General features: G+C 40.9%; 1 protein-coding gene across 2 annotated transcripts in view; it reads left to right on the top strand.

Annotated features, from left to right (window-relative positions):
* The window catches only part of LOC126416173 (derlin-1), a 132,732-nt gene that overhangs the window by 82,594 nt on the left and 36,310 nt on the right, over positions 1-13,828 (top strand). For both annotated transcript variants that reach the window (XM_050083745.1, XM_050083744.1), the window contains exon 5: positions 9,143-9,291. In XM_050083745.1, the coding sequence (XP_049939702.1) occupies positions 9,143-9,291 (149 nt within the window). The remainder of the gene's footprint in view (positions 1-9,142; positions 9,292-13,828) is intronic.

Raw genomic sequence — 13,828 nt, forward strand, 5'->3', positions numbered from 1 at the left:
AGCAGTGTTACTCTAAGATAGAAAAAGGGGCTCTCCACACCATCTACAACATGGGGAGCTCTTTTTATCTTGGTACAATTATGAAATTCATTTTCGACCTATGTTGCTTTTTCCCACCGCAAACCCCCAGTAGGCTGACTGCTCATTGGCGGGTTCGTGCTTGGGTACCATGGTCATTGCAACATCTTCTCCCTTCCATGCTGCATATCTATCCTCTTGCTGTTCTTTTTCTCCTCGCTTGGGAAACATGAATGGACTGTTTCTGGAAATGAATTCTGCATTTTCATTTGTCAGTATCTGAACACTCTCCACTGTTTTTCATTCCTTTATTCTGTTTTTCATTCCTTTATTCTGTTTTTCATTCCTTTATTCTGTTTTTCATTCCTTTATTCTGTTTTTCATTCCTTTATTCTGTTTTTCATTCCTTTATTCTGTTTTTCATTCCTTTATTCTGTTTTTCATTCCTTTATTCTGTTTTTCGGTCACCTTCTCTTATCGTTCCTCCACTTTGGCGTTTGGGGTTCCATTTCTTCTTCTTCTTCTTCTTCTCCTCCTCCTCCTCCTCCTCCCTGTGCACTCCTGAAGGCCGGCCAATGTGACTGACATGTAACAGGTGACTGGATAACGAATAATTCCCAATCCCAGATCAACAGGTAGGGTTCGCACGTACCCCCTGCACAGGACAGACCCAGGGAGGGGTGATTTCCTGGAGCTGCCACCATCCCAAGTTACTGATAGGTCCCACTGTCAGGTCTTTGGGAGATGTGACCTGAGGTGTCAAGAATCACCTAAGGCAGGTGCGCCCTCTTCTAAAGAAGGCCACCAGTTGGAAGGAGCATGCCATCAGAAATGCTGCAATCATGGGGATTTTCTTGCAGTGAACAAATCATTTTCACAGTCAACAGCTTTGAAATGTAAACAGAATGAGACTATTGATTCGAAGACCCTCCCAGTTGCACCATGGTTCCTTGTGGTTTTGCATACTGTGGAGGGCCTGTCCTCTTCTACAGTATATCACTTTATTATTCAGAAAGGTGTTGGATATCACAGGGCCAGCAATTGTATCTTCTCTCTTTTATGCAATGGCACTTTGCTTTTGGAGGCTGCTTCTGATTCTCAAACACAACTATTGCTTGCAGCTTTGCTCTTCCATGGCTGTACTGTTTGTGTCAAGGCCCATCGAACACTGAATACTTCCCAAGGTGGTGTTATTTACACTAGGCTGCCCGATGGTCTGACAAAGACTGAAATCCAAACATACCACTCTGATCAGCGTGTCATTGCTGTCCATCAGGTGATGAAACAAGTAGATGACTCCTTAGTGCCCACACACACACACACACACACACACACACACACACACACACACACTCTTTGTCACTTTTCATAGAGTAGTTCTTCTGTCAGAGATCAAAACAAGTTATGCAGTTATCTCAGTCAGACCGTATATTGCGAACGCAGTGCACTGCTACCAGCGTCGTCATTACAAACACTCGAGAGTCCTGTCGAAACCTAGCCAAATGTGTAACCTGTGGTAGGGATGCTCACAAGGATGATTGTCCGCCTCCTTCTCCCCCTCCATCAACTGCAATGGCGACCATTCTGTCTCCTCCTGAGATTGTCCTGTGTATCTTGATGAGTGGGCTATCCAGGAGATCCGAGTGAAGGAAAAAATACCTTAACCGCTCCCCCATAAGTTGTTGGCTAGTCGGAAACCCTGTGTTCTACCATCTGGCACAGACAGTACTGCTCTTGCTACATCTTGCTCCATAAAGAACATGGCCATGCAGATATGTGACCTCAAATTTAGCACTGTGATTGTGAAATTGCCCAGAATCATGTTAGGATCCCCATCTCCTTCTCCAGCTGCGCAGCACACTACCAAACTTTCATCTCACAAGGCAAAGCCACCTGCTACACAACCGGCAGGCCGGAAAGGACAGAAGGAATACTCCTGTGAAACCTTCATACGTCCCTCCAGCCAACCTACATCTGAGTCTTCCTGTGCTAACGGGTAAGGCTCGAAGAAGTCAAAGAAAGGCAAACGGTCTTCCCCTTCACTGACTCTGAGATCCTCTTCAACAGTGTCGCCATGTGGTACCCTCGCCGAGCTGACCTCTGTGTCGCTGGTGTGCACCACCAACCGTGTTTCAGCTCTGGACTCCATAGGCCGACAGCAGGTGAACGCTAACACTTCTGTAGACCTTGTGGAGAAGGATCCTCCTGCTTCTGTGCTTTGTAGCTACGAGTCTCTAAAGGCTGGCATTTGACAGCCACCCGACTGACACCCCTTCATTTTTTCCTCCTGATTATTCTCTTCCAATGGAACGTACGGGGCCTTCAATCCAACAAAGAGGATTTACGGCTGCTCTTAGAATCACAGCATCCACTTTTTCTGTGCCTTCGAGGAACAAAATTGCACCCTCATGACCTCTGTGAGCTCTCACATTTCTTGCCGGTCCGTTTTGACTTTACCCCGAGATTGGCATTCCATCTGATGGGGGAGTCATGCTACTCGTATGGGATGACATTTATAGTCAACCCATCTCCCTGACTACCATCCTTGAAGCTGTTGCAGTTCACCTTTTCCTTTCTTACTTGACCTCTCCCCTTTGTACTGTTTACATCCTTCTATCATTAGATGTCACCAGGGCAGACTTCCTCCAACTTATTGGGCAGCTACCTCACTCCTTTCTGATGCTCGATGACTTTAATGTGCACCACCTCATTGGGGTTCTCCCAGAACCAGTCAGAGAGGTGCCCTCTTGGTTGACCTTTTCAATCACCATAACCTCATCTGCTTTAACACTGGAACACCCACGTTCCTTTCAGACTCCAAGCACACCAATTCCCATGTGGACTTTTCCTTCTGCACTGCCCAGCTAGCCCATCATCTTGAGTGGTCTGTTCTCTCTGACACACACTCGAGTGTCCATTTCCCATGTGCTATCAGTTTGCTGACTCATACCCCACCTATGTGCACACCCAAATGGCAGCTTACTATGGCCAACTATAGGCTTTACTCCTTCCTGTTGACCTTCGACAAACAACATTTCCCCAGTTGTGAGGACCAGGTGGAATATCTTACAAATGTTATCCTTACCGTCTGACTGTTCCATTGCTCACACTTCCTCTTTAGTACGCTGTGGCCTGGTCCCTTGGTGGACTGAGGTGTGCCGCACCACCATGCAATTCGCACACAGATAGGTGCTCTCCGCATTTCTAACAGTAATCCTATGATGGCAAACTCCATTCATTATGAATAGATGCATGCACAGTGTCATCGCATTCTTCGAGACAGCAAAAAAGCTTGCTGGATTTGATTCACTAGTTCATGTAACTGTGCCTGTACCTCTTCCATCATGTGGGCCAACCTCTGATGGCTCTCTGGGACCAAGATCCATTCCCCAGTTGTGGGCATGACAGTAGCAGACAATGTCATTATGGACCCTGTTGCTATCTGCAACACCTTGGGCCACCAGTTTGCGGAGATTTCAAGCTCCTCCCACTATCATCTTGCCATCCTCCATCAGAAATGAGTGGAGGTGGCTCGGGCGATACCCTTCTCTTCTCAAAATTGAGTGCTACAATTCCGCCTTTACTATGAGGGAGCTAGATCACACTCACTTAATCCTGATCCACTGCCCCAGGCCAGATGCTGTTAATACTCAGATGTTGCAACGTGTATCTCTTGTGGGCAGTTGCTTTCTGCTTAATATGTACAATTGCGTCTGGGCAGAGGGCCTGTTTCCCAGATGCTGACATGAAGCCACTGTAGTACCTGTACCTAAGCCTGGTAAGGACAAACATCTTCCTTCTAGCTACCGCCCCATTTCTCTCACCAGCTGTGTTGGCAAAGTGATGGAACGTATGATTCATGCCCAGCTGGTATGGTGGCTCAAGTCTCACAATTTACTAACAGCTGCACAATGTAAATTCTGAGCGCACCATTCAGCGGTTGACCATCTCGTCTATTTGTCCACCCACATCATGAATGGTTTTCTGCTGAAATACCAAACTGTGGCTGTGTTTTTCGATTTGGAGAAAGCCTATGACACCTGCATGAGGACTGGTATCCTCCTTACTCTGTAAATGTGGGGATTCCATGGCCGCCTGCCGTGCTTCCTTCAGGAATTTTAAGACAGGTTTATTCAAGGTATGTGTGGGTTCTGCCTTACGGACACCTTTATTCAGAAAATAGTGTCATCATCTTTGTTATCGCCATTAAGTCTGTAGTGGCCTGTCTCCCGCCAGGCATCTTCGGTTCTCTTTTTGTTGACAATTTTGCCACTTATTGCAGTTCTCCACGGATGTGGCACATTCGGCATCTTCCTTGAAGTCGCGATCATCTTTACTCAAAACATTGGCAATGGCTTTCATTTTTCCACTGCAAAACTGTTTGTTTGAATTTCTGGTGGTGCAATTGGTCTCTTCCACCATCTTTACATCTTTGGCCTGTTGCTCTTCTGTTCGTTGAAACTATGAAATTCCTGTGGCTCACGCTCGATACAAAACTTAGTCCTCCCACATGTCTTGCCTGGCAGCTCGCTTTATGCAGTCCATCAATACCCTGTGTGTTCTCAATGGTACTTCCTGGGGATCACATCAAACCACTCTCCTCCTTAGGTATCGGTGTCTTGTTTGTTCGAAACTAGACTATTGGTGTTTCATTTATGCATCTGCATGTCTGTCGTCTTACACCATCTCAATACTATCCGCCATTGTGGTATCCATTAGGCCACTGGTGCCTTTTACAGTAGCCTGGTTGAGAGTCTGTATGCAGAAGCTACCGAACTACCATTGTCATTCCGCCATGACTTTCTCCTCAGCAGATGTGTGTGCCATTTGTCTGCCATACGTGGCCACTCATCCTATGCCTCCCTCTTTGATGATTCCTTTGATTGCCAGTATGGGGCGTGTCCCTCTTCTCTGTTACCTCCTGGAGTTTGCTTTTGGCTCTTACTTCAGCAGCTTAATTTCACTCTACCTGCAACTTTCCCAGTGGGTGTGAAACCTTCACCACCTTGACTTCATCCAGCGGCCCATGTTTATGTTGGTCTTCATTTACTTCCTAAGGATGCAACTCCAGCCTCACTCTATCAACTTCAGTTTCACGACCTTCACATAGAACTTCACGATCGGCTTCCAGTACACTGCTCAATATTTGTAGCAGAGCTCTTTGCCCTGTATCAGGCCATAGAGTACATCCGGCGACACACTTTTCAGTTGTGTCACCTGCTCAGACTCTTAGTTCACTTCAAAGCCTGTGTGTGCTGTATACCATCCATCCCTTAGTGCATCAGGTCCAGGAAAGCTGTCAGTTGCTCACTCTTGGAACCTGTATTGCCTCTGCTTGTGGCAGCCAGGACCAGAGTCTTATAATATTGAATCTAACGATCTCGCGGCTGCAAAGTGTGCTCTGTAGCGGCTAATCGTATGATTCTCCCCATCTCCAGTTGCCCGTGTGCTCTATGTAGTAGGGAATATTGCCGGCCACTCAAAAATGCTGGAACATTTAAGATCAGTCAAAAATTTCTCCAAAGCTCTGGAAAAAGTGAGAATTTGCAGGATAGCATGTAGTGGAGGCATGAACCTGTGTACCACAAAAAAAGTAGAAAAAGAGTAGGGCAACTGTAAAAGAGGTGAAACAGATAGGCCTTCTGTCACGGAACATGTTTTGCAACTGGGATACCACCAGTTTAAATTTGATTAGACTCAGATCGTGACTTCCATCAGGAGATAACAGGTAATGGAGATTACTAAACATTACAAATTTTATCAAATGGAAGAGGATGTGAAATTGAGTGGTATCTTTATTCCTGTGCTAAAAAAGATGTATGCCTGTCTTCAAATATGGGGTGATGGACATAGCAGACTCAACAACAGCCAGTCACATGCCAGTTAGGATAAAATGCAATGTCATGCCAGTATGAGAGAGCTCTTAGAAATGAAATGTTACTTAATTCAGCAGTTAGCCAGGTTAGGAATCAGCCTTTCACAGAAGCTGCAACCCCCCTTGAAGGTGTTCTCCACAGATGCAGATGAAACAATGGGTTTCTTCAAGAAACCATGGCATAATAGCCCATAATGTTTTTTTAAGTGTAATATTTCCAGCCAAGAAAGTGCACATGTTACTGAAAAACTGTTGATACATACACAATTGTGGAAAAGTAGAGGCCTAGAGTAGGAAAATTAAAAGAACCTTTGGTGAAAGGAGAAACAGCTAAAAGGAGAAACAGCTATGCAAATATCAGGAGCTCAGATGGCAAGCCAGTACTAAGCAAAGTAGGGAAGGCTGAAAGGTGCAAGGAATAAATATAATGGCTGTACAAAGGAAGTGAGATTGATGACAGTATTATAGGAAGGAAAGAGGAAGTAAATGAAGATGAGATTGGAGATATGAGACTGCGAGAATAATTTGACAGAGCTAAGTGAAAACAAGACACATGGAGTAACAACATTCCTCAGACTTGCTAAAATCTTTGGGACAAAACTATTCCACCAGGTGTGCAAGATATGAGATAAAATAGTGTCAGCTTCTGGAAGAATGTAATACCAATTCCGAAGAAGACAGGAGTTAAGTTTGTTGCAGGATTATCAGTTTAATAAATCATAGTTACAAAATACAGACATGAATTATTTGCAGATGTATGGAAAGACGGTCAGAAGCTGACATCGGACAAGATCAGTTTGGATTCTGGGGAATTGTAACGATATGTGAGGCGATACTGACAGTACAGCTCATCTTACAAGGGAACCTCCCCATCGCACCCCCCTCAGATTTAGTTATAAGTTGGCACAGTGGATAGGCCTTGAAAACTGAACACAGATCAATCGAGAAAACAGGAAGAAGTTGTGTGGATCTATGGAAAAAAATTAGCAGAATATACAAACTGAGTAGTCCATGCGCAAGATAAGCAACATTAAGGACAATGTAAGCTCAGGAGCGCTGTGATCCCGTGGTTAGCGTGAGCAGATGCAGAACGAGAGGTCCTCGGTTCAGGTCATCCATCAAATGAAAAGTTTAATTTACTTTATTTATAATAATCACAAACTGGCAAGATAGAAGAATCTTTTTACCCATTCGCCGCGTGTACAAGTTAGGTCGGTCGACAAAATATTCCTGTCATGTGACGCACATGCCGTCACCAGTGTCGTATAGAATATATTAGACGTGTTTTCCTGTGGAGAAATCGGTTGACCTATGACCTTGCGATCAAATGTTGTCGGTTCCCATTGGAGAGCCACGTCCTTTCATCTACTAATCACACGGTTTTGCGGTGCGGTCGCAAAACACAGACACTAAACTTATTACAGTGAACAGAGACGTCAATGAACGGACAGACAGATCATAACTTTGAGAAAATAAAATTTTCGCTCGAGGGAAGGCTTGAACCAAGAACCTCTCATTCGGCAGCTGCTCACGCTAACCACGACACCACGGCGCTTCTGAGTTTACGCTGTCTACATCTACATCTACATCTACATCCATACTCCGCAAGCCACCTGATGTTGCCTATCTTGCGCATGGACTACTCAGTTTGTATATTTTGCTTATTTTTTTCATAGTTCCACACAACTTCTTCCTGTTTTCTTAATTGAACTGTGTTCAGTTTTTCAAAGCCTATCCACTGTGCCAACTTATAACTAAATCTGAGAGGGGTGCTATGTTAGAAGGCAAACTGAAGAAATAAAAATTTAAAATGGAAACTCCAAGCAGAAATACCAGCAGTGTAAGAAAAGAAAGATTGCTCCTTAGGACAAAAGAAGACATGAAAATTTGCAGACAGGCCTGTCAGCAATTTCACACGTCGTCTTTACAGTAGGTAGCAATCTCTTTCCCTACAGTGTTCAAACACAAATTTAAAATTTATAGAATTGGCATATTTAGATAAAGCTTTTGAGAGTGTTGACTGGAATAGTCTTTTGGAATTCTGAAGCTAGCAGAGGTAAAATTCAGGAAGCAAAAGGTATTAACGACTTGTATAGAACCCACACTACAATGACAAGAGTAAAAGTGCGTGAATGGGAAGCATTGGTTGAGAAGAGTGAGTCAGGGTTTTAGGGTATCCCCAATGTTATTCAGTCTGTATATTGAGCAAACAATGAAGGAAACCAAGGAGTAATATGGAAAGGAAATTAAAAGTTCAGGGAGAAGAAATGAATTTTTGAGATTTGCCAGTGACTGTGAGTCTGTCAGAGAGAGCAAAGAGCAGTTGAACATCATGAAAGGTCACTTGGAAAGACGTTATAAGGTGAATATCAAAAAAGTAAAACTACAGTAAAGGAGTCTAGTAAAATTAAATTGGGTGATGTTGAGAAATAAGATAAGGACATCACACACTAAAAATATTACTTAATTTTGTTTGAGCAGCAAAACAACTGGCTCTTGTTTAAGTAGAGTGTATAAAAGTGCAGACTGGCAATACTAAGAAAAATTTTTCTGAAGTTGTTTGTCTATTGTGTAGAGGTCTAAGTGAATAAGAGAAAAGAGATCAGCAGGTGCCTTATCTGCAACCACAGCTCTTTTACCACATTTGTATCCATGAATATAAATAATCAATCTGCAGAAATCATGAGGTAGGATACTCACTGGACTGAATTTTCATCTGGTGAAGTTGGACCTCATACTTCACATTACGTAGACTACTAAGGAAGGAGGCCAATCATGACCGTTTCTTAATACAACAAAACTGTTTTAGTAAGTTTCATACCCTACAAATTTGTATCGGAATTTGTGGAATTAATTTTCTGAAAAACATTTTTGTAATATTGAGAAGTCAAAAATGTGTTAATACTCGTCATAACATTTTTATATGGTAAGTTGATCATCTAGTTTATCAAAATCACATAAATTCACCACAATTTTGTCAGTAGTGAAATCTTTTGTCTTAAAAAATTGTGGAAAATAAAGGCCGTAAATAATTAACAAAAATCTGGGAGTTGTGCACTGAGTAATGATGGGGATCTTCCCCCTAACCCTTTGAACTTTGGTCATCTCTACGATTTGCACAACTTCTTAATACATTATATTACCTATGCAAGTGTATAGTATCTGTTCCCTTGTATGTATTGTAGATTTCCTAGCAAATGTTTCTAAAAGTTTGATTGTTAATATAATGCTTCATAATTTCAATTCCAGCTCCTTATGGTTTCCATGGTCCTCAGTGTTCTGTATGTTTGGTGCCAGCTAAACAAAGATGTCATAGTCAGCTTTTGGTTTGGAACTCGCTTCAGAGCTACATATTTACCATGGGTCCTCTTTGCCTTTCATCTTATTATTTCTGGAGGGTAAGCACAATTAGCTATACAAAAAAGTTATTAGATTAAGAGAGAGTAGTAATATTAGTTATGACACAAGAAAGTAATCTGTTGCATTAGGACCTTAGCTGTTTGTAAATTGAAGCAGGAGTTCCTTGTAACTGAAACCAGCTTTCTTATTGTACCAAATGATATCTGGCCACATTGAAGTGAGCCAGTGACTGAAAAGGGGTGCTTGCGCTTATAGGGAAGTGTTACAGCAGCTGGAGTGGATTCTGTTTTGTTCCTTGGTGAGAGGACTGGAATTAGAATGAGGTGTTTTCAACCTTGTGTGTCCAATTGAGGAGGTACGTGAGTGAGAAGTGGTGGTTCCAAGTTTTAGAAAGCTGACAGTGGCTGGGACAGTGGTGTGCTGATATTATGCCTTCCATACCACACCAGTGATGGCCCAGGGAGAGGATGATACGGCGGCTGGTTGATACCACCATCCTCGTGGCTCGGCTTTGGAGTCAGGATTTTTTTAGATGTGATTTCCTTTATCAAATTTCCTGCTTCAGTCAACCTATCTCTTTAATTAAGTTTTTCATTTTGCTTTAATTACTTTTGCTTAGGTAATTACAATGGTGTAGATACTCATAAGGTAATTTTTTCTTTAATTCCAAAATTTTTTGTTGATCATTGTGTTGTGTATGTTCTAGAATGCATATGGAAGTATACTCCCATTCTAAACATTTAATAGTTATTGCAATACAAACATGTAAAATGTGAGTGCATGTGCACCTTTGCGTGCAGAGAGAGAGAGAGAGAGAGAGAGAGAGAGAGAGAGAGAGAGACCTAGTGCAACATTCTGTGCCAGCTTGCTATGTGGCAGTTAACTGCTATATTAACTACTTTTTAAATTGTTTCTATTATATTTTGCATATCCATTATACTGAGATTTAAATCTCCTATCTCAGTGTGTATTCTCAAAGATTTTTGATGAAAACATTAAACTCACCTGTAGTGATAAACTTAATATTGCACAATTTAATTTTAGTAACTATGCATTACAACCAAACTGGCAAAGTAAGTAAAATAACAGTGAAATACGTTGACTTAAAACTGAATCCCCAAATTCTATAGTTCACTTGTGACAATGTTTGCATTTCCCTGACCATGCATAATATGCAGTGGCCTCAAAATCATGGTGGTGTTGTTAAACCCAGTGGATTTGTAGGAACAGAAGCCATTAAAACTGTTCTGTGTGAAAAGTTAATGGCACTGATCAAATAGCTTAAGTGTCTCAGTACTGACAAGCTGACATACAAGATGTCGTTTGTCTGTGAGTGTCCATAAATTAGAAGCATTGAGTTGGCAGCAGGCGTGCACACACAGAAGAGAAAAGAAACTTGCTAGCTTTCTGAATCATTGTGATTTTTTTTATGTACCCCATCACCATGACTTACATAATTGGTTTATGCAAATAAGGAAGCAGAAAAAAATAAAGCTGTGCAAAATGTATGTGGGAACTTTAAAAATTCAACTTACGTTGACATAAGCATACCAGGGAGATGATTTCATACAGGATGTTGTTTACACATTAACAGACTGGGAAAAGCCTTTGTTAGTCATAAGATCTTGGATATCGTCCACGTGAAATGAAATGTGCAGCAAGGCTTTAAGCAAATTATATCTTTGAAAGGCAAAAGTTTGTGTGTGTGTGTGTGTGTGTGTGTGTGTGTGTGTGTGTGTGTGTGTGTGTGTGTAATTTAATTTGCAATGTGATGAAACAGTGTCAGTAATGGCCTCTAACAAGACCAAGAGCAATGATGACAATGCTTTCTTAGGGTCAACAGTTCCAACTTACACAATTACAGTGTTTGTAATTCAGATTTGCCAGGTGCCAATGATGATAAAATATGTACTCTGCAAGTCAATGCCTGTTTTATAAAAAATAAATTATTAGAATTGGAACATTGTTGTATCGTTGTTAAGTTACTTACAGAGAATATGTGGCTAGCCAAGCTGATAGAGTATTTGCAGATCACGTTCTGTTGTTTTTAACATTTTATCATAAGCAACCAACTTATTCTAATGAATTTAGTGTGGCATGAGTAGGAGTTGGAACAAATTGTTATTTATTGACAAGTCAAAGAATGCAAAGTAGGACTCTGTATATGAGTGTCAGACAGAAAAAAATGGAGTTGAAAATGATTTTTGATGACTTTTTTAAAAAATATAGAGATTCATGGTTTTCATGTTCCCCATTAATAACAATTATCTCCTTTAGGAGATGTAAAAATACAAAAATTACCTGGTACACAAAAGGACTGGCAGAAATCGCTCATATGGTATTGAATATATAAAAATGAGCACAATTGAGGGATTTGGATTACAATGCTTACTTTAAAAGTAAAAAAAGTACTACAAAGCAAAGATCATACAGGCTAAAACAGCAGTATGTGAAAGGCATATAGAAGGTGCTCCAAATAACTACAAGGCAGGGCGGAAAGTCATCAGACCAGTGAATTCTTCCAACTGGGTCTGTCAAACACTGCTTGATCAAGGAGAGTTAAATGACTACTTTGTCACATCAGTCAGAGAAATAGACAATATTAAAACCACAGTCATGTCTGCAAGGGATCTGCGTGATCCCCAGTTGCCTGAAAGGGCTTCGTTTCATTGTAATAAAATCATGCCTGATAACGTCCGTAAAACTATTTCCAAAGCATCTAATTCCAAAAGTATGGACTGTGGCTGGATGTCTAATTATGTTGTTAAACAAATAGATCACTTGATAAGCAAGCCACTAAGTTTTGTTCATAATAAAATGTTGAGTATGTATTTTTTCCAGGACTCACTTAAAATCTCAAAATCTATCCCCATTTTCAAAAAGGGTCATAAGCAAATCCCCCAGAGCTGTGAACCAGTTTATATTGTGCCAGTATTCTAAAAAATATTTGAATGACTCATGTACATTCAATTAACCCTGGAGCATATAAAGTACTGGATATTTAGGTTTTTGCTAGGCGACACTGCTTTTTCTCAGATTGTTGGCACACTAGCTATTCCTCTATTGTGGTCTCGGCTACCGACTGTTATAGTTAGTTTCACTCTGTCGCTTTCTGTTGCCTGTGGTTCCATGAATCTGTTGGCAGAATGCTATTGGTGTACAAAGTACCCCGCACGTCTGATCCTGTAAGTAAATACATAGTTGATATGTATGTTCAGACATGTGTAGATATTTATATCAGATCGGTAGTTTGAAAAAGCTAATTAGTTTGTTATTTATTCAGGGAAATGACACCAGAAGAAGTAGCCAAAATCCTGCAGGAGTTGTCAGATTATAAACTCTGCAGCAGTGGGATTGAGATGAGGAGGTGGAAGTAATTCAATAAAGTGAGCATGGCAGTGATTTTGAACAAGACACACTATCTATTACTAAAGGTGGCAATAGTGATTCAAAAGAAAAGTAAATGTGGAGTTTTTTATTGGAAGAGATAATGTTACCAAGTGGAGAAAAACTGAATACTTTACCCCCAGGATGTGATTTGATGGAAAGGACACATGAGCTGAAAGTGGAAAACGGACAAACTAGATGCCATTCATCCTTTCTTGCAGATGTTTGTTCTCAATTGCAGAAATTTGTACAACCTCGGGCCGTATGTGACTATTGATGAGAAATTCCGTGGGTGCTGCAATGTGATACAGAATATTCCCAATAAGCACACAAAATATGGACTCAAGATCTTTCCTATGTCCAAATCAGAAACATTTTTACTTGTAATTCATGGATCTTTTACATATAGCTTGGAAGTATACTGGGGAAAACAAGAGGGTGGCCCATATCAGACCCCAAACAAGCCAAGCGAGATAATGATGCACCTGATTCCTGATGTCAAAGGTAGCAATAGGAACGTCACATTTACACCATTATTATTATCATCTTCACTTTCTCAGACGTTAAGTCCGGTTAAAAATGGAGTGACGTGGACCTTGATCAAGCGTCACTTACTTTTAACTGTACGGTATGTGTTATATTGCATTTAGGAACTTTCGGGTAATTGAACATGTATCAATAATTACGGATTTCTGTAGCTGTATATATATGTTTGGATGTAGCTGTATTGCATTGATGTACTGGTGGATATTGTGTGGTATGACTCCTGTAGTTGATAGTATAATTGGTATGATGTCAACTTTATCCTGATGCCACATGTCTTTGACTTACTCAGCCAGTTGGATGTATTTTTCAATTTTTTCTCCTGTTTTCTTTTATATATTTGTTGTATTGGGTATGGATATTTCGATTAGTTGTGTTAATTTCTTCTTTTTATTGGTGAGTATGATGTCAGGTTTGTTATGTGGCGTTGTTTTATCTGTTATAATGGTTCTGTTCCAGTATAATTTGTATTCATCATTCTCCAGTACATTTTGTGGTGTATACTTGTATCTAGGAATGTGTTGTTTTAAAAGTTTATGTTGTAAGGCAAGCTGTTGATGTATTATTTTTGCGACATTGTCATGTCTTCTGGGGTATTCTGTATTTGCTAGTATTGTACATCCGCTTGTGATGTGATCTACTGTT

This window comes from Schistocerca serialis, chromosome 8, assembly GCF_023864345.2.
Source record: "Schistocerca serialis cubense isolate TAMUIC-IGC-003099 chromosome 8, iqSchSeri2.2, whole genome shotgun sequence".
In the NCBI taxonomy this organism is placed as follows: Eukaryota; Metazoa; Arthropoda; class Insecta; order Orthoptera; family Acrididae; genus Schistocerca; species Schistocerca serialis.